Raw genomic sequence first — 21,349 nt, forward strand, 5'->3', positions numbered from 1 at the left:
GTGGGGTCTCTAATTCAGAATCTTCTACACACACACACACACACACACACACACACACACACACACACACACACACACACACACACACACACACACACACACACACACACACGTATGCCATGGTCCATAGTTTAAAACAAGCACCAGAAGCTGGCTCAGCTTATCTGGTAGTAGGCAGCAGTAGTAGAGATTCACTTCGGGGGTTGGGATTGTTCTGTCCATTGGAGTGTATGTAAACGTATTGGTGCAGTCCACTGCAGTTCTATTGCTCTGACACTCTATAAGGCATAGATTCCCCTTGTATTGTTTCATTCTAAGGCAGAGGCTGAAATCATCAACCGTGACAGCAGATATCAAAATGGTGTATTGAAACAAATGAAAGGCAAATTGTTTAAGGCTTGAGGAGAGGAGGCCCGCCTTCTTATTAGTGTTAGTTGGGGGGAAAACACTGCCAAGGGAACTACAGCCTTCAGCCAAGAGGACACTACAGAGACCAGACGACATGCAGTGTTCCCTGTCTGTCACTGCTGGCCAGCCTCACCATTGGCTGCCCTCCCATCTGCCCTCCCACCTGCTGCTCTGTCTTTATATAGCATGTTAGGGTGCGTCTCCTCTAATCCGCATTTGACTGACAGCATGTGAGGGCCATTCACGGTGGTCAGTCTCTCATGGCAAAGCCTTTCATTGGCTGTTGTCAAGCTGCTGTCCCGCCACCTGCTACTTCACTTTAAGTATGGCAGATGTACATGTATGTGTGTGTGTGTGTGAAATATAATCCCCATTTGACTGACAGCATGAAAGGGCCACTGCCTGTTGGCGGTCTCTCCAGGGATGGTTCCCCATCGGCCATCCAGTTGGCAGAGAAGGTCATCGGCTGTCACCTGCCCTCCATCAAGGACCTGCACGCCTCCAGGACAAGGAAGCTTGCAGGTCAGATCATCGCTGACCCTGCCCACCCCGGACACCCCATCTTTTAAAGACTCCGCTCTGGCAGACGGTTTAGGTCAATCATTACCAAAACCGCCCGCAACCTGAACAGTTTCATCCCCCATGCCGTGGACCTCATCAACCAGCCATCAGGCTCATAGAGCTCCTAGTGACTTACCCCGAAAGACTCACAGCTGTAATCGCTGCCGAAGGTGATTCTAGCATGTATTGCTTCAGGGGGTTGAATACTTATCCAATCAAGAAAAAGTTGTGTTTTATTTTCCATGAATCAATACAAAAATGTTTAACATTTCTTCCACTTTGACATTATAGAATATTTTGTGTAGATCGTCAACAAAAGTGACAATAAAATCAATTTTAATCCCACTTTGTAACATAACAAAATGTGGAAAAAGTCAAGGGGTGTGTGTGAATACTATCTGAAGGCACTGTATATATATCCCCTCTGTAAGTGGTATATTCCCACTGTAATCAGCCTATACACTTATGTTTTATGGTTCCTGTTTTGATATTGTGTATTCTGTGAGTACTTGTCTGTATTCTGTTTGCATATTGTCTATTGCTGGCAGCACCTTATTTAAGACTAATTCTGGGTATGTGTAAATGTACTTGGCGAATATAGGTGATAATGATTCTAATCTGCTCGCCCAACCGTCTCTCAAAATCAAGCAGTGGGTGGTCCTAGGAGACTCTGTTTGACTGACAGCAGGAGTGGGCCAATCCTAACCGTAGGTGGTCAATGCTCATCCAACCATGGCCTTGCTTATGAATATGAGAGTGCTGTCCCAATACTCTAATGTGGTTGCCTGGCTTCCCTTTACACGAGCTGTCTATTTTTGGACATTTATCAAATTAGATCACACCATAATTGAAGTGCAATAGCACTTTTACACAGTGTGACTATACAAAAGGTCATGCAGACACTCTGTGGCTAATTCTAGGAATGTATGTGACTATTCATCATCATGGTACATTACCAATAAACATATAAATACCACAAATCTAATTATCCAATGATATAACTCATTGTTATTGCTAATATCCTGTTTTCGTCTCTTTACTCTTATGGGATTAAATTCAGGAGTAGCATTTTCCTATTAGGGAAGCTAACATTTGTCTTCATCACAGGAGTGAGTGTCCAATAAAGACTAATGTGATTGGAGAGATCATTATGTTTCGGCCAAATTTCATAGCAGTGTTTACCTCATCTGGCCAATGACGGAGCTTCCTCCGTGATCTAATTACACTGATTTGATTGGGTAACGATGTCGGTGTGGAGCGCATACGGGCCTCTGCCTCTGCCTCTATTCGGTTCTCTTCTCTTCTCCGTGGTTCTCTTTGCTCTCTTCTCCTTTTTTATCATCCTATATTTGATTAAAAGCTGATATGTACAGTACCAGGCAAAATTCTGTACACACTCATTCAAGGGTTTTTTCTTTATTTTTACTATTTTCTAAATTGTAGAAGATTCGTGAAGACATCAAAATTGTCAAATAACACATAAAATCATGTAGTAACCAAAAAAGTAACCAAATCGAAATATATTTTGAGATTCTTCAAATTCTTCACCCTTTGCCTTGAGGACAGCTTTGCACACTCTTGGCATTCTCTAAACCAGCTTCACCTGGAATGCTTTTCCAACAGTCTTGAAGGAGTTCCCACCTATGTTGAGCACTTGTTGGCTGCTTTTCCTTCGCTCTATGGTCCAACTCATCCCAAACCATCTGAATTGGGTTGAGGTCAGGTGATTGTGGAGGCCAGGTAATCTGATGCAGCACTCCATCACTCTCCTTCTTGGTCAAATAGCCCTTACACAGCCTGGAGGTGTGTTGGGCAATTGTATCGCTGCAGAATGCTGTGGTAGCCATGCTGGTTAAGTTGCTTTGAATTCTAAATAAATCACAGACAGTGTCACCAATAAAGCACCCCCACACCATCACACCTCCTCCTCCATGTTTCACGGAGGGAACCACACATGTGGAGATCATCCATTCACTTCCTCTTTGTCTCACAAAGACACGGCGGTTGGAACTAAAAATCTCAAATCTCAAATACCTTTTTTGCACTATTGGTTAGAGCCTGTAAGTAAGCATTTCACTGTAAGTCCTACACCTGTTGTATTCGGCGCACGTGACAAATAAACTTTGATTTGATTTGAGATAATGCCAAGAGTATGCAAAGCTGTCATCAAGGCAAAGGGTGGCTACTTTGAAGAATTTGTTTAACACTTTTTTGGTTACTACATGATTCCATATGTGTTATTTGATAGTTTTGATGTCTTCATTATTATTCTACCATGTAGAAAATAGTAAAAAAATCAATTTAAAAAAACGTTGAATGAGTAGGTGTGTCCAAACTTTTGACTCGTACTTTGAATGTTTATAGGTTTTGCTCGGTGATGAGCAATGTTGTAGTACTCGAGATCAGTCTCATATTGAGTGTCTTGTTCTCAGTGTTGGATACATTTGTACTAGGTCTTGACTCGGTCTCGGACAGTGAGGACTCCTAATTTCCTCATCATTATCAGCTTCCACTCAGTCAGCACATAAAACCGTTTTGCCGGGCCAAATATATACACTCCTTTCTTGAAACATGAATATCTTATGAGCCTTCATATCTATTGTAGACATGTTTGCTGAAGTGGCAAACCTTTTGGACCTAGTCCTTCAGTGTGTGACAGGTTCATGAATGTGAAAGGACAGCAGCCGTAATACCAGCGCACTCATGTAGGAGAGTGCACTTATTGTGAATGGTGTAGAGGAAGGTATATGCAGGTATAAACCGTGTACCCACTTTATTGTCAGTGGGCATTGCGTATACTCACTTGTTAATCCCTACTGATGCGTGTCAAAATAGTGTAGTGGAGGTGTACGACTTATCAATTACTTCGTACAATAGAGAAATCATGCACAAAGTAGCCTACACAAACACAAAGCATGTGAAACATATTCACCTGCGCGCCGCACACCGCCTAGTTTCAGTGGAAAATCATCAGCAGGCAGCAAGAGTGAGCAGCTCTCAGCTGGTTTTGGCATGGAGCAGCTCACAGAATTATGACATCAGCAGCCGGTAGGGTAGGAAAGACGTTTCAACTTATGATATCTACCAGTAAATGCTAACTAAGTCAAGTTCAGTCCGTTGGTTAGTAGGCTATTTGTGATGCGCAATTGTTATTATGCCCTGTTTGCATCAGGGGCATAGACATGGATGGGCCTGGGTGGACACAGGCCCACCCACTGTGGAGCCAGGTCCTGACAGGCCCCCTGATCAGATTGATGTGGATTAAGCATTGTTGTGGACTTAGACCATCACATTTTTGTATTTTTTTCTATAAAAAATATTATGATTTTGAACGTGAAAATCTGAAAAATCTACAGGAAAACATAGGATTTTTCACAAAGGGTGCCTCTCCTTCACTGGGTGGGCCATTGGGTCATTTTTGGCAAAATTAGACTATGCCCACTTCTCCAGGCCGCACTACACCCCTGCATAGGTCTGATGGAGAGACAGCAGTCACACACAGCATGATGTTAAAGGATAAGCAGTCCATCAAATCTGACATAATAATAAGCCAGTAGGTCCCAATCCCAAGAATACGAAGAAAAAAAACCATTAAGCATTTCCCAATGGAAATGTACCACTATTACTTCCCATTGCAAAACAACATGTCATGTTTAGCACACAAAGTAACCAGTGACCTGCAGTTTAAAGTGGAACTGACAGTGTTTTAACTACTTTGCAGTTATGAAACAAACAGACCATGATAATATAAAAAATATCAAATTCCCGGGTTATGCTACAAAACCTACTTCATAAGAGGTTTTAAAAATGGATTCCATTTGACTCAACGTTCCATGATGTACACTAAGGCATTGTCGGCAGAATAGATGGATGCAGTTCAATGCATGTTTATTATAATTCACCAATACATTTCTTGGGAGTCCAAAACATATTAGTTGTAGATCACAGCTGTCCTGGTACATTGTTTGCTGCCTCCGTTCGGAAAGCACTGTTTCAGTTTCCATGACTCAATATTCTGGACCAAAACGGAGTGGATAAGTGACTGACTATTTCCCCTCGTATCATTTTTTTTGGTGGCTAGACACAGCTAGAGATGCAGGTGTCATTTGGTTAACTAGTAAGAACTTGAACGACTGCTATACAGTTAGCATATCTCTTGCGTTCTCAAATTCACTCTGCCGATCTACTCTGATTTCAGAGCAACCTCATCTGAGTGTGCCAGAGTGCAGAACAACTGATGAATTTAGCAACACCTGCTGAATTTGACCGGTGTCAGTAAACATAGGCAAAAAAAGGTAATAATTAGTCAGAAACACTCTAGATAACATGGAAACAGCCTAACCAGCTCTGCTAGGGGGAGTGAAATGGTCAGAGTGAGGAAGTAGCTAGTTATGCCTGGAAGTAGCTAGTTAGCAAGCTAGCCAACTTTAGCCAGTTAGCTTGGGTGCTTGGAGATGAGTAGGCTACAATTCCCGATTATTTATCAGTGCAATTTTGACGGCCAACTAGCTGAAAATGTTTAAGTGGGTTTATCTAATGTTCCTTCGATGAATTTTAGCTCTACTAGAATTAGTTGTGTATCTTGTTGTTGATGTGTGAGCTCACTTGCACTGAGGTGGGACGGGTGGCAATATCTGAGGTGTGTCCTTAAAAACCTTTAGTATGTGCTGCTGGGGGTATTTAAGACCAACCGAAAGCTGGTCTTAGCTTAGCATAGGTTATAGCAACGGAAGCGCAGCCAATCCATCGATGATGCACAGTGCCCATATGCACAATGAACAAGAGAGATGTGCTTTTAGTGCCCATAAACCTTGTATTTAGGAACATACAAAAAAAATCTTGTTTCGTTTGATTAAAAACCAAGTGTAGCCCCCCTCCTTTCAATGAAGGCAATTTTTTGGCATGCCCAAGGCATTCGCCAAGTAGTCAAGACTATCGATAAAGGGTTTGGCTCGTGAGACCACTTTGAAATCAATGTTGATCACCAAACGTTTATTAAAATATCAAGTTTGGCAGCAGTAAAATGTTTCAGTTAATTTCCTGTAACAATTGCTCGTTTTCCGTTTTGTTTGATTAAAAAAGAAGCCTTCATAGGAGGCTGCCCTTACCCTACTACAATGAAAGCTGGTTCAACAGCAATGCGTTTGGTGTCTTTCTCATCGTGGCCAATTATTTGCCAGGAGCCTCCATACAAGGTTTCTAAATGGTGTACTTGTGAGGCGTTTGCCGACATGCTTTTGCATTATTCACAATTCACATAGGCCAACCCGCAGTGCATACTCCATTCGACTTGTATCCATTCCCATTTCCAAAGAGCGCTTCTTGTTAAAAGCTTCTTGTTAAAACCCAGCCCTTTCACACTACCGCCAGCTATTGCGCTCAAAATAAAGGCTGTGAGAATAGCTCAAATATTTCTGACAAACCCCTGGACCTATAGCACTTCCGTCAGCACTTAGATTTAACACTGTGCTATGTTAGGTAAAATACAGCCTTCCGGGTCTAAAAAGTCTTATTGGATTGATTCATACACTTTTGTTGATCCATTTAATCCAAACTTTGACCATAACATTAGATTTTTTTTATCCTTTGACCTCTCACCCTTACGCAAAGACAAAACAAAACAGAACAAGAAAATGTCGCACTAAACAATTCTCTACAAAATAACTTGTAAGCGTTGCTTTGTTCCATTAAGTGAAAACAAACACTTTCCGTGGGCGGAATTAGTCCTCTGACATAATTAGCAGAGCGCCACTTCAAACGCCACAGAACGAGAGAGCCAATGTTCACCACTTCCTTTACTAATTAAACTCTCTCTCTCTCTCTCTCTCTCTCTCTCTCTCTCTCTTTCTAAACACTTCTGAGGCCAACAGTAAATACAGCAGGAACAAGTTTACAATGTGACTCAGACTAATGGGCCTAATGGGCAGTATGTGTGTGTATATGTGTGTGTATGTGTGTGTGTGTGCGCGCGTGTGAGCGTGTGCGTGAGCACTAAAGCACTCCCTCTAACAATACATACTGTCATTCAACCTCGGCACTAAAGTTTCCATCTGTGGTGGTAACAGTTATGTAAGCCTGTCAAGGGCGGCGTAATAACAAACTAACCAGTCGCTGATAGAACGAGAGAACCACAACAGCTAGAGAATAGACTTGTTACAGCATCAAAATGGCATATGACTCATCTGAACTTTAGGTTTCCGTGGACAAGGAGAGCGAAGGCACATCCTGTATTCATCGTTAGTCAACCTTTCTGCTTTTTGTTACTCTGACTAACCACGTCAAAGCAATGGTTTCTCTGAGTTTCAGTTCCCTTTCCTTTCTGTCCAGGTTGTGCGCTAATTAAAAAATACATAAAAAAAAAAAAAAGATTCTGGTGTGACCTCTGTTGTAGGAAAGGCAGCCAATGTCACACACTACTGGTTGCTGACTACTGCTGCAGCGTAGGGGAGACACACTTGATAATGGAGGAATCTGCCAAATAGTTTTGGATGTGTTATGATACCTGCCTCCTTGATGATACAATGGTTTCCTTAAAGGTTCATGTTGGTCCGTATGTACTGTATCAAGCATCTCAGATTAGACGTGCTGATCTAGGATCGGGACATTCCTGTCCATGTGATCTTATTCCTTTTGACCTAAAAAGCAACACTGATCCAAAATCAGCAGTCCTACTCTGACGGTTGATACAGTACGGCGTAGATTTCCTGGTGAATGAAGCCATTGCATGAGACATATGGCCCCTGGTCTCTTCCTCTCTGTCTCTCCCCCACTGTGTCCAGTCCATATATACACATGGCCTGCTCTATCTCTCTGGAACATTAACCTGGTATCCCTATCTCCTCTGTTCCTCCAGGACCATTCAGAGATCAACTCCACCATGGTGCGCAGCGAGACCAACACAGCCAGGGTGGAGGGCCTCCGGGCGGGCATGGTCTACGTCGTGCAGGTGCGGGCCAGGACCGTGGCTGGCTTTGGCAAATACAGCGGCAAGATGTGCTTCCAAACCCTCACAGATGGTAAGGGCCAAGGGGAGGAGGGGAGGCGAGGGAAGATGGTGGATGGTGGTGGGTAGCTGCTGTGTTTGTGTGCGTGTCTGTGAGTTTGAGAGAGAGAGAGAGAGAGAGAGAGAGCTGTAAGAGAGAAATAGAGAGACGCATCGAATAGGAGTGGATATAGAGCAGAGAGGAAGAAGGATTGGGAATTTGATATCGGATCATATGATTGTTAATCGCTGTGTGACAACATGTTTATGGATGTTGGATGAACATTGTATTTCTAAACCCACTGTCTTAACGATCGTGTATGAGATTGTTAAGAATAATATATTGGAGTTAAGAATGGTTAAGAATGGTGGTTTTGAGCATTTAGTCTTTTCCTGTGTGTAACTGCTTGATCCAGACTGCTTAGCTAATTGGTTCTTCATTGAGCCCGTATGTTGCTGACGAGCTATCCCAGAATGCTTAGCTGTGATTAGTGGCTGATGTGATTAATTATTTGCCACCCAGGGTTGGATTTTCAGGGGGGCGCAACACCTGCTACACTGGCACGTGGTGGTGGTGGTGGTGGGGGGGTGACAGTATGAGAGCATGTGTCCAGGTGTTTGTGCGTGGGTGTACGCCACATCTCCTGTCTTCTTACTTCTGAAATATGCTGCCAGATGATTTTCAACACTCAATACATATTCCAGGTAGAAGATGCCCTTTTAGGCACAGGTCTAGAATCAGTTTACCTTCTCAGAATCCTAACTGGGGCGGTTAAACACTAAACATACCTTCTTATCTATCTATGATTCACATCGAAGGGCAAGTCTCCGCTTGGCATCGCAAATGCCACAACTCTCCCTGATCCTCTGTGCTTTCCTCTCTCTATCCCTCCATCCCTCCCCATAGCCCTTTCTCCCTGTCAGATAGTCCAGAGGTGGATAAGTGCAGGTGTTGTTCTAATCTGCGGCAGCAGATTTAGTAGTCTTGACACAAACTCTAATACACTACATGACCAAAAGTATGTGGACACCTGCTCGTCGTACATCTCATTCCAAAATCATAGGCATTAATCTGGAGATGTTCCCCCCCTTTGATGCTATAACAACCTCCACTCTTCTGGGAAGGCTTTCCACTGGATGTTGGAACATTGCTGCGGGGGCTTGCTTCCATTCAGCCACAAGCGCATTAGTGAGGTTGGGCACTGATGTTGGGCAGTCAGCGTTCCAATTCATCCCAAAGGTGTTCGATGGGGTTGAGGTCAGGGCTCGGTGCAGGAGAGTCAAGTTCTTCCACACCGATCTCCACAAACCATTTATGTATGGATCTCGCTCTATGCACAGGGGCATTGTCATGCTAAAACAGCAAAGGTCCATCCTAAAACTGTTGCCACAAAGTTGGAAGCACAGAATCATCTAGAATGTCATTGTATGCTGTAGTGTTAAGATTTCCCTTCACTGGAACTAAGGGGCCTAGCCAGAATCATGAAAACAGTCCCAAACCATTATTCCTCCTCTAACAAACATTACAGTTGACACTTTCCATTGGGGCAGGTAGCATTCTCCTGGCATCCGCCAAATCTGTCAGATTGTAAAGATAGTAAAGCATGTTTCATCACTCCAGAGAACGCATTTCCACTGCTCCAGAGTCGAATGGCAGTGAGCTTTTCACCACTCTAGCCAATGCTTGGCATAGAGAATGGTGATCTTAGGCTTGTGTGTGGCTGCTCGACCATGGAAACCCATTTCATGAAGCTCTCGATGAACAGTTCTTGTGCTGACATTCCTTCCATAGGCAGTTTGGAACTCGGTAGTGAGTGTTGCAACCGAGGACAGAAGATTTTTACTACGTGCTTCAGCACTTGGTGGTTCCTTTCTGTGAGCTTGTGTGGCCTGCCACTTCGTGGCTGGGCCGTTTTTGCTCCTAGACGTTTCCACTTCACAATAACAGCACTTACAGTTGACCAGGGATGCTGAAGCAGGGCAGAAATTTGACAAACTGAATTTGTTGGAAAGGTGGCATCCTACGTCGGTGCCACGTTGAAAGTCACTGAGCCCTTCAGCAAGGCCATTGTACTGCCAATGTTTGTCTATGGAGATTACATGGCTGTGTGCTCCATTTTATACACCTGTCAACAACAGGTCTGGCTGAAATAGCCTAATCCACTTATTTGAAAGGGTGTCCACATACTTTTGTATATATAGTGTACCAGCCAGGTCGCTCAAGATCCAAGGCTAAATTCGACGTCCGTCCAGGTACCCAGGACCCCAGCCACTAAAAAAAGCCACTAGGAGCAACGATGAAGGCTATTACCATCAAGAGGGCTTGCGGTTTGCTAGAGCATTGTGGATGGGCGTAAGCCGCAAACTCCTGCTCCGAGGGTCGCATGTTCAATCCCAGAACTTTCTTTGTTTTTGTTTTAACCCTATCCCAAACCTTAACCCTTATCTTAACCATTCTAAATGAATGTCTAAACTTAACCTTTGATGTTTGACATTTATAGACACACGTCAGATTCTGAAGTGAGACTGAGAGCTTGGTTGATTATACACCTGTCAGCCTGGTAGACCCATCCCCTAAATCCCTTACCCTCTGTAGCGTCTGCCTCCCCTCTCCTCCCCACGTCGCCCTGCCCCACCTCCTCTCCCCCGTGTCAACCCCACCCTCCACTTGTCTCACCCCACCCTCCACTTGTCTCATCACATTCCTCTCTACCTCCTGCCCTCCTCTATCCTTCTCTCTGAATCTTCTCTTTTTCCTCTTCTCTCCCCCTCCTCTCACAGTCGACAATCCCTCATATCTGTCTGTCATCACATTGTCACATGCCTCCCACAGTTGTCTCCTCACCCCACTCACTCAGTTATTTGATTGACAGGTGCAATGAGGAGGAGATGATTGGCCATTTTCTCAAAAGTGAGGTTACACGTTTATCAACTTTCAAAGCAGAATAACTTCCCCATTGTTCCTCAACTGCCGTGTATGATATGACATTTTGTAGCTCTGTGTCTCTACTTTTATCCAACGTAAAAAAACATAATTTCAAAAATGTTTCCACGTAAGACCGAATCAAGGCGGTCGGTCTCCTCCATTTCAAAGTGTTGAAGACGGACAGAAGGGTGTGTTCATGACAATTCAACTGTTCAACCTTAGCTAGCAAATAGATCCCGGGTTGGCTAAACTTGAAATATAACGATTTGTTGGCTAATCACTAGCACGTGGGCTTGAGAGATTGTTGATGAGACCTGTAGCTACAAAAAGTGAGTCATCATTAGTGAATGGGCATTATGCATGGTTCTAGTTACATTTGTAACAGAAAAAAGGGCATTTTCATAGACAGACTTGAAAACCTGACAGAGGCAGTCTTTTGATCAAATTATTAAATTATTAGTGGGTCATATGGTTGTGGAAGGCATAGGTATAACTTCACAAGCCCTGAATTCATTCGAATTTGTCTGACTGTTTGAAATGCAGTGGATTTGACCTTTAAATGTACAACAATGCTTATTTAGAGAAAACATTTGAAAAAAATGTAGATATACAGGACCAGTGAAAAATGTGGACACACCTACTCATTCCAGAGCTTTTCTTTATTTGTAGTATTTTATACATTGTAGAATAATAGTAAAGACATCAGAACTATGAAATAACACATATGGAATCATGTAGTAACCAAAACAATGTAACAAAACAAAATGTATATTTGAGATTCTTCAAAGTTGCCACCCTTTGCCTTGATGACAGCTTTGCACACTCTTTGGCGTTCTCTCAACCAGCTTCACGAGGTAGTCACCTGGAATGCATTTCAATTAACAGGTGTGCCTTGTTAAAAGTTAATTTGTGGAATTACTTTCCTTCTTAATGCGTTTGAGCCAATCAGTTGTGTTGTGACAAAGTAAGAAGATACCCCTATTTGGTAAAAGATCAAGGCCATATTATGGCAAGAACAGCTCAAATAAGCAAAGAGAAACAAAAGTCCATCATTACTTTAAGACATGAAGGTCAGCCAATCCGGGAACATTTCAAGAACTTTGAAAGTTTCTTCAAGTGCAGTCGCAAAAACTATCAAGCGCTATGATGAAACTGCCTCTCAGGAGGACCACCACAGGAAAAGTTAATTTGTGGTTTTTGTGGAACCAGAGTTACCGCTACTGAAGAGGATAAGTTCAGTTGAGTTAACTACACCTCAGATTGTAGCCCAAATAAATGCTTCACAGAGTTCAAGTAACAGACATGTCAACATCAACTGTTCAGAGGAGACCGCAAACCAGGCCTTCATGGTCGGATTGCTGCAAAGAAACCACTACTATTGGACCCTAAGAAGAAGACTTGCTTGGGCCAAGAAACACGAGCAATGGACTTTAGACCGGTGGAAATCTGTCATTTGGTCTGATGAGTCCAAATTTGAGATTTTTGGTTCCCATCGCTGTGTCTTTGTGAGACCAAGAGGAGGTGAACAGATGATCTCCGCATGTGTGGTTCCCTCCGTGAAGCATGGAGGAGGAGGTGTGATGGTGTGGGGGTGACACTATCTGGGATTTATTTAGAATTCAAGGCACACTCAGCATGGCTACCACAGCATTCTGCAGCGATACGCCATCCTATTTTGTTTGCGTTTAGTAGGACTATCGTTTGTTTTTCAACAGGACAATGACTCAAAACACACCTTCAGGCTGTGTAAGGGCTATTTGGCCAAGAAGGAGAGTGATGGAGTGCTGCATCAGATGACCTGGCCTCCACAATCCCCCGACCTCAACCCAATTGAGATTGTTTGGGATGAGTTGGACAACAGAGTGAAGGGAAAGACCACTGGAAAAGCATTCCTCATGAAGCTGGTTGAGAGGATGCCAAGAGTGTGCAAATCTGTCCTCAAGGCAAAGGGTGGCTACTTTGAAGAATCTCAAATATAAAATATATTTTGATTTGTTTAACACTTTTTTGGTTACTAAATATGTGTTATTTTATAGTTTTGATGTCTTAAAATAAATAAAAATACAATTAAAAAACCTTGAATGAGTAGGTGTGTCCAAACTTTTGACTGCTACTGTAAATCACCATAAGTTTAAAAAAAATATATGGCCATATCGCCCAGCCCTACATGACTGATTGGCACTCAGACAGTTGATTTCTGCTCAAGCCCATCATAATTTTCACCAGTCTGAGTTTAGGAGACTCCTTCAGAAGCACAGCACCTGAATACAGCTGCACAGAGAAATAGCACACTGACTTTACAGCTAACAAAAGAGTAGGCCTATAAATCACACTCTCAAGTATACTATTAGTTTCTTATTTTATAGATATTTCAGATACTATATCACTGCTCTAAAGACTTCTCCTTACTTCTCCTTTTGTCCCATTGCTGTAAAGCGAATTTCAGTTTGCCGGCAGCATGCTAAATCTTGTTCAAGAAACACCACTAGAGTAACCCTAAGGCCCTAAAACAGCCACACAAAGACACGATATAGGACTGAGGCAGTTTTGTGTGCCTTTAGAAGTTCTTTGGGCTACCCTCTGAACTCCTGTGCCATTCTTCCTCCTTTCGGCCGCTAACGTTTGGCTGTATATCTGACTGTCTAACAGGAGCTTGTGTCTGAACATCCCCGTTAGAAATTCCAAGGTGGTCTTTTATGTCCGTCAGACTGTGACCGGAGGGATTAGGAATGGCTACAGAAATGCTCTCTCATTCGATCATTCTCCCTCTCTCTACCTCCCTCTCTCACAGCTCCCTCTCTCTCTCACTTGAGCTCGCTCTATTGGTCTCCTCTATGGAGATGTACAGGTGACAGTCAGCACGGCTTAACTCTACATATAGGCTGTTACCAAACCATTGGTGACGCTCAATGTGTTGCAGTCAACATCTTAAGGCTGAGGCACCTACACTCCCCTCTGCGTTTGCTTGGACAGCGAAGCTAAAACGTTCCATTTGGCTCTATAGACGGGTGGGCAGGAAAACCGATGTGTGCGCAACGGTGGAGCCAAACAGACACTTTTGACGACATGTAAACTATATTTCCTCTTCAAATCTTTTTTGAAAACATAAATATATTTGCACAATGAGCACTTGTTGTCTCTCAAGTACATTCTGTTTTAGTTGTTGGTTAGCTAGCTAGCGAATTTGAGCCATATTAGCATCGACATGAGAAGTATCAAAACACCTGAAAACAAGGCGTGGTATCACTAACAAGATACAACAAGCTGAAAGAAGCCACCGATGATTCCCCACATGGCTTCTTGTCATTGGTGCCAGCTATCTGACCGTCCAGAATCATAAGAACACGGACTTCTGCCTCATCGACGTGCATGCATTGTTTCCATGACGTTACCAGCTAACTCGTCTATATACAGAATGTCACCTTTTATTTGAGGGTCATTTCATACATATCTGTTTAACTGTTTGGAAATGAAAGCGCTGTATGTATCTAGTCCCCCCCCCATTTGAAGGAGTCATAAGTATTTGAACAAATGTACTTACAGTATAGCCAAAAGTGTATTATTGGTCTCATATTACTAGCACGCAATGACAACATCCAGCTTGTGACTCTCCAAACTCGTGGGATGCATTTGCAGTTTGTTTTGGTTGTGTTTCGGGTTGTGTTGTGCCCAATAGAAATGAATGGTAAATAATGTATTGTGTCATTAGCTTCACTGTCCACATAAACACGTAGACGAGTGTATGTGTTCTCTCTATGCTCAGGTCTTCCTGGTCTAACCATGCTGTTCTTTCTGTTCCCACACCTTTACCTTTACATTCTCTCCATACCCCTCACACCACCTTCTCCTCTCTGTCCTCACACTATACCCCCCGCCCCCTCTCTCTCTCTCTGTCTCTCTTTTTCTCTCCCCTCTCCTCTCTCTGTCTCTGTAGATGACTATAAGTCAGAGTTGAGAGAGCAGCTTCCTCTAATCGCAGGGTCAGCTGCAGCAGGAGTGGTGTTCATCGTCTCTCTAGTGGCCATCTCCATCGTCTGCAGCAGGTACTGTACAGTCGACATGACCGTCTTGACTGTGTTTATGTTAGACATGTCCAAAAGTTGTGCACACACACACACACACACACACACACACACACACACACACACACACACACACACACCAACAGGTCTGTCTCACCTACCACCACACCGCATCACAGACAAAGGCTATACACACAGACATTACAATAGGTCCACCAGCTATGCCACACACACACACACACACACACACACACACACACACACACACACACACACACACACACACACACTTAGCCAGCAGGAGGTAAAATATGTTTAAATGAAACCTACGTTCCATATCTGTATCTGCTTCTCTATTAATGATCCATTTTCCAGTGTTACAAAGGGTTCACGCTGCATTGATCTGAGTTAACTGACTGAATCCAATTTCATTCTAGACAGTTTGTTACAACACATCGCTACCGTTCCCCTTTCCTCTCTCTTTAGAAAAGTTCAAGTTGAATTTAGAATTTGCAGCAGCGCCATGTGTCCCCAGTAGCAAAGCGACCATCAGACACGACAGGGTCTTTGATGACGGAGGGAGCAGAGGAGAGACGGATGAAAAGCCACAGACATGCTATCACATCTCTAATTAAAAACCAGCTCATTCTCATCAGACTTCCATTGGGGCGGTGCAGCTACCGCTAACCATTAGCCACTGATTCAATTTCAGACCGGGTCGCTTTCAGGCCCCAGTTAGTGAGACTCCGAGACAGATGTAATGATTCCTCTTTGCTCCTCCTTTTATCCTGTCTTTTCGGGAACTGTTCTGTCTCTGTCTATCGTTCAGGAAACGGGTGTACACCAAGGAAGCGGTGTACAGCGACAAGTTACAGCATTACAGCACAGGAAGAGGTGAGTTCCCCACCGCAGCGCCTTGCCGGACAAAACGCTTCTGTTAATGCGCTGACATTCTGGGCAAAAACAGCCTTTCCACTTTCTAAATTACGTTGACTGACACTCATCTCTCAGGGTTGTAGCGGTGATTGACACCACACGGGTCTGATGGCCACTGTCCACATGGAGGGGGAAAAATAACCCCTCCATTGTTCTAGCATAGATGTTTAATGGTACTCCTTCCCGATCCAACATCGAGGGGAACAAGTCATCCCTTTTCTGTTCTAAGTAACATTGTGCCAGGGTCCTGTCACGTGTTGACTCTCACCATAATGTTGCCTCGGAGCAAGGCAAGCAAGAGCATGCGTGAGAAACAGTCGAAACCGAGCCTGTCGGAAGGCTGGCCGAGCTGTTTAGAAGAGTGCTTACTGAAAGGGGAGAGGGTTTTGTCGAGACCGAGACAGAAATCTTTTGCTCCTTGGCTCGGTTTTGTCACGGTTAGAGCGGCCGTAGCCCAGAGCTCATTAAAGAGCGAGAGAGAGGGGGAGATAAGATGGCTGCTCCTTTTTCCTACCCCCGTTCAAACTCACTGAGTCCGTGCTCAGATTTGGTTCTGTCAGAGGCTATTTCAGGGTTGAGTGAGTGGAATTGACATAAGTGGAGAAAATAAACAGAAGCTGTGAGAGAGATGCTAACAGCAGTTACAGCGCTAATCATCAATGGAGCATTTTGGAGTGGAGGGGGGGAAAAGCGAAACGTGTTCCTATTCATCTTGTGTTTGCTCCCTCCACTCTCTCCCGCTAACTAACACTAATACTTAGGAATACGTTGTGTCCGATCTTTTCTCTTCCTGATTTGACGGACGTTTTTGTAATTACTGGTCATTGGAAGAAACAGCGCCACTTTGATTCTTTTTGGTTGAAATGCCAAACAGTGTTTGTGGTTTTCACCCTGGGAATGTCCAAAGCTGTCGATGCCTGGTGCAGTGGGTGGGAAATGAACATGCAAACCCTAAACCATTAAAGGGATAGTTTGGGGATTTGACTGAATGTGTAAAAATCGCTGAACTGTCCCTTTAAAAACTAGAGGTCTGTAGCTGTAGTGAGTGAACCAACGTGTTGTCAGTGTTGACGTTATGGGGGCTACACGCATGCACCCACACCAACATGAATACCCCCCCCCACACACACACACACAGACCCTAGCTGGCAAGCTACCAGACTGTATATGGCTGACTGGTCCATGTCAGTGAATAGTAATAGCTTGGTAATGGGTGTCAGTGCTTAAAGACTACAGATGTTAGCTCGCAGTCCCAGTGGATCTGGTGCCATGAGATCCAGATGGAGGAGGAGGGGGGGGGGGGGTAGAGAGGTAGGGAGGAAGAAGAAGTGGGGAGTGGAGCGACACAGTGACAGGAGGATAGGGGGAAAGGAGGAGAGAGCTGAGAGGGAAAGAGGAAGAGAGAGAAATGATCAGAGGGGCAGAAAAGACAAGAGGGAGATGGCTTAGGGATGCACGCATTCAGTTTATCTACCCTCCCTCCCTCTCTCTTTGACATCTCGCTTGGCTGGATAGGTAAATACTCCAGTGCTGTTCACACACTGTACTGTGTACTCAAGAGGCACAAAGTAGTTATCAACAGCCATCCATAAACATTACACACACACATCTGCTAGCCTCCATATATGTAGGCCTACGGCATACACACACAAATGCAGAAACATACATTTACATTTACATTTAAGTCATTTAGCAGACGCTCTTATCCAGAGCGACTTACAAATTGGTGCATTCACCTTATGACCTCCAGTGGAACAGTAGTGCATCTAAATCTTTTCAGGGGGAGGGGGGGGTGAGAGGGATTACTTTATCCTATCCTAGGTATTCCTTAAAGAGGTGGGGTTTCAGGTGTCTCCGGAAGGTGGTGATTGACTCCGCTGTCCTGGCGTCGTGAGGGAGTTTGTTCCACCATTGGGGGGCCAGAGCAGCGAACAGTTTTGACTGGGCTGAGCGGGAACTGTACTTCCTCAGTGGTAGGGAGGCGAGCAGGCCAGAGGTGGATGAACGCAGTGCCCTTGTTTGGGTGTAGGGCCTGATCAGAGCCTGGAGGTACTGAGGTGCCGTTCCCTCACAGCTCCGTAGGCAAGCACCATGGTCTTGTAGCGGATGCGAGCTTCAACTGGAAGCCAGTGGAGGGAGCGGAGGAGCGGGGTGACGTGAGAGAACTTGGGAAGGTTGAACACCAGCCGGGCTGCGGCGTTCTGGATGAGTTGTAGGGGTTTAATGGCACAGGCAGGGAGCCCAGCCAACAGCGAGTTGCAGTAATCCAGACGGGAGATGACAAGTGCCTGGATTAGGACCTGCGCCGCTTCCTGTGTGAGGCAGGGTCGTACTCTGCGGATGTTGTAGAGCATGAACCTACAGGAACGGGCCACCGCCTTGATGTTAGTTGAGAACGACAGGGTGTTGTCCAGGATCACGCCAAGGTTCTTAGCGCTCTGGGAGGAGGACACAATGGAGTTGTCAACCGTGATGGCGAGATCATGGAACGGGCAGTCCTTCCCGGGAGGAAGAGCAGCTCCGTCTTGCCGAGTTCAGCTTGAGGTGGTGATCCGTCATCCACACGGATATGTCTGCCAGACATGCAGAGATGCGATTCGCCACCTGGTCATCAGAAGGGGGAAAGGAGAAGATTAATTGTGTGTCGTCTGCATAGCAATGATAGGAGAGACCATGTGAGGTTATGACAGAGCCAAGTGACTTGGTGTATAGCGAGAATAGGAGAGGGCCTAGAACAGAGCCCTGGGGACACCAGTGGTGAGAGCACGTGGTGTGGAGACGGATTCTCGCCACGCCACCTGGTAGGAGCGACCTGTCAGGTAGGACGCAATCAAGCGTGGGCCGCGCCGGAGATGCCCAACTCGGAGAGGGTGGAGAGGAGGATCTGATGGTTCACAGTATCGAAGGCAGCCGATAGGTCTAGAAGGATGAGAGCAGAGGAGAGAGAGTTAGCTTTAGCAGTGCGGAGCGCCTCCGTGATACAGAGAAGAGCAGTCTCAGTTGAATGACTAGTCTTGAAACCTGACTGATTTGGATCAAGAAGGTCATTCTGAGAGAGATAGCGGGAGAGCTGGCCAAGGACGGCACGTTCAAGAGTTTTGGAGAGAAAAGAAAGAAGGGATACTGGTCTGTAGTTGTTGACATCGGAGGGATCGAGTGTAGGTTTTTTCAGAAGGGTGCAACTCTCGCTCTCTTGAAGACGGAAGGGACGTAGCCAGCGGTCAGGGATGAGTTGATGAGCGAGGTGAGGTAAGGGAGGAGGTCTCCGGAAATGGTCTGGAGAAGAGAGGAGGGGATAGGGTCAAGCGGGCAGGTTGTAGGGCGGCCGGCCGTCACAAGACGCGAGATTTCATCTGGAGAGAGAGGGGAGAAAGAGGTCAGAGCACAGGGTAGGGCAGTGTGAGCAGAACCAGCGGTGTCGTTTGACTTAGCAAACGAGGATCGGATGTCATCGACCTTCTTTTCAAAATGGTTGACGAAGTCATCTGCAGAGAGGGAGGAGGGGGGGAGGGGGAGGAGGATTCAGGAGGGAGGAGAAGGTTGCAAAGAGCTTCCTAGGGTTAGAGGCAGATGCTTGGAATTTAGAGTGGTAGAAAGTGGCTTTAGCAGCAGAGAGAGAAGAGGAAAATGTAGAGAGGAGGGAGTGAAAGGATGTCAGGTCCGCAGGGAGGCGAGTTTTCCTCCATTTCCGCTCGGCTGCCCGGAGCCCTGTTCTGTGAGCTCGCAATGAGTCGTCGAGCCACGGAGCGGGAGGGGAGGACCGAGCCGGCCTGGAGGATAGGGGACATAGAGAGTCAAAGGATGCAGAAAGGGAGGAGAGGAGGGTTGAGGAGGCAGAATCAGGAGATAGGTTGGAGAAGGTTTGAGCAGAGGGAAGAGATGATAGGATGGAAGAGGAGAGAGTAGCGGGGGAGAGAGAGCGAAGGTTGGGACGGCGCGATACCATCCGAGTAGGGGCAGTGTGGGAAGTGTTGGATGAGAGCGAGAGGGAAAAGGATACAAGGTAGTGGTCGGAGACTTGGAGGGGAGTTGCAACGAGGTTAGTGGAAGAACAGCATCTAGTAAAGATGAGGTCGAGCGTATTTCCTGCCTTGTGAGTAGGGGGAAGGTGAGAGGGTGAGGTCAAAAGAGGAGAGGAGTGGAAAGAAGGAGGCAGAGAGGAATGAGTCAAAGGTAGGCGTGGGGAGGTTAAAGTCGCCCAGAACTGTGAGAGGTGAGCCGTCCTCAGGAAAGGAGCTTATCAAGGCATCAAGCTCATTGATGAACTCTCCGAGGGAACCTGGAGGGCGATAAATGATAAGGATGTTAAGCTTGAAAGGGCTGGTAACTGTGACAGCATGGAATTCAAAGGAGGCGATAGACAGATGGGTAAGGGGAGAAAGAGAGAATGACCACTTGGGAGAGATGAGGATCCCGGTGCCACCACCCCGCTGACCAGAAGCTCTCGGGGTGTGCGAGAACACGTGGGCAGACGAAGAGAGAGCAGTAGGAGTAGCAGTGTTGTCTGTGGTGATCCATGTTTCCGTCAGTGCCAAGAAGTCGAGGGACTGGAGGGAGACATAGGCGGAGATGAACTCTGCCTTGTTGGCCGCAGATCGGCAGTTCCAGAGGCTACCGGAGACCTGGAACTCCACGTGGGTCGTGCGCGCTGGGACCACCAGATTAGGGTGGCCGCGGCCACGCGGTGTGGAGCGTTTGTATGGTCTGTGCAGAGAGGAGAGAACAGGGATAGACAGACACATAGTTGACAGGCTACACAAGAGGCTACGCTAATGCAAAGGAGATTGGAATGACAAGTGGACTACACGTCACGAGTGTTCAGAGAGTTAAGCTTACGTAGCAAGAATCTTATTGACTAAAAAGATTAAAATGATACAGTACTGCTGAAGTAGGCTAGCTGGCAGAGGCTGCGTTGTTGACTAAGTAGGCTAGTTGGCATTGGCTGCGTTGTTGACACTACACTAATCAAGTCGTTCCGTTGAGTGTAATAGTTTCTACTGTGCTGCTATTCGGGGCTAGCTGGCTAGCTAGCAGTGTTGATTACGTTACGTTGCGTTAAAAGAACGACAATAGCTGGCTAACTAACCTAGGAAATCGCTCTAGACTACACAATTATCTTTGATACAAAGACGGCTGTGTAGCTAGCTATGTAGCTAGCTACGATCAAACAAATCAAGCCGTTGTACTGTAATGAAATGAAATGAAAAATGTGATACTACCTGTGGAGCGAAGCGAAATGCGACCATTGTTGAGTGCAGAAGTTCTGTTCGGTAGACGTTGGCTAGCTGTTGGCTAGCTAGCAGAGTCTCCTATGTTAAGGACGACATAAAACTACACACTCTAAACTACACAATTATCTTGGGTACGAAGACAGCAAAGACAACTATGTAGCTAGCTAACACTACACTAATCAAGTCGTTCAGTTGAGTGTAATAGTTGTGCTGCTAATCGGTAGACGGTGGACTAGCTAACGGTGGACGTTAGCTAGCTGGCTAGCTGCAGGGCAGTGTAGAC

At 45.4% G+C, this 21,349-nt stretch overlaps 1 protein-coding gene across 2 annotated transcripts in view; it reads left to right on the top strand.

Moving 5' to 3' along the window:
* Window positions 1-21,349, top strand: part of LOC115114339 (ephrin type-B receptor 1) — a 341,327-nt gene that overhangs the window by 276,668 nt on the left and 43,310 nt on the right. For both annotated transcript variants that reach the window (XM_065013371.1, XM_065013372.1), the window contains exons 7-9: window positions 7,823-7,985; window positions 14,812-14,920; window positions 15,729-15,793. In XM_065013371.1, coding sequence (XP_064869443.1) covers window positions 7,823-7,985; window positions 14,812-14,920; window positions 15,729-15,793 — 337 coding nt within the window. The remainder of the gene's footprint in view (window positions 1-7,822; window positions 7,986-14,811; window positions 14,921-15,728; window positions 15,794-21,349) is intronic.

The sequence above is a fragment of the Oncorhynchus nerka genome, linkage group LG9b, assembly GCF_034236695.1.
Source record: "Oncorhynchus nerka isolate Pitt River linkage group LG9b, Oner_Uvic_2.0, whole genome shotgun sequence".
In the NCBI taxonomy this organism is placed as follows: Eukaryota; Metazoa; Chordata; class Actinopteri; order Salmoniformes; family Salmonidae; genus Oncorhynchus; species Oncorhynchus nerka.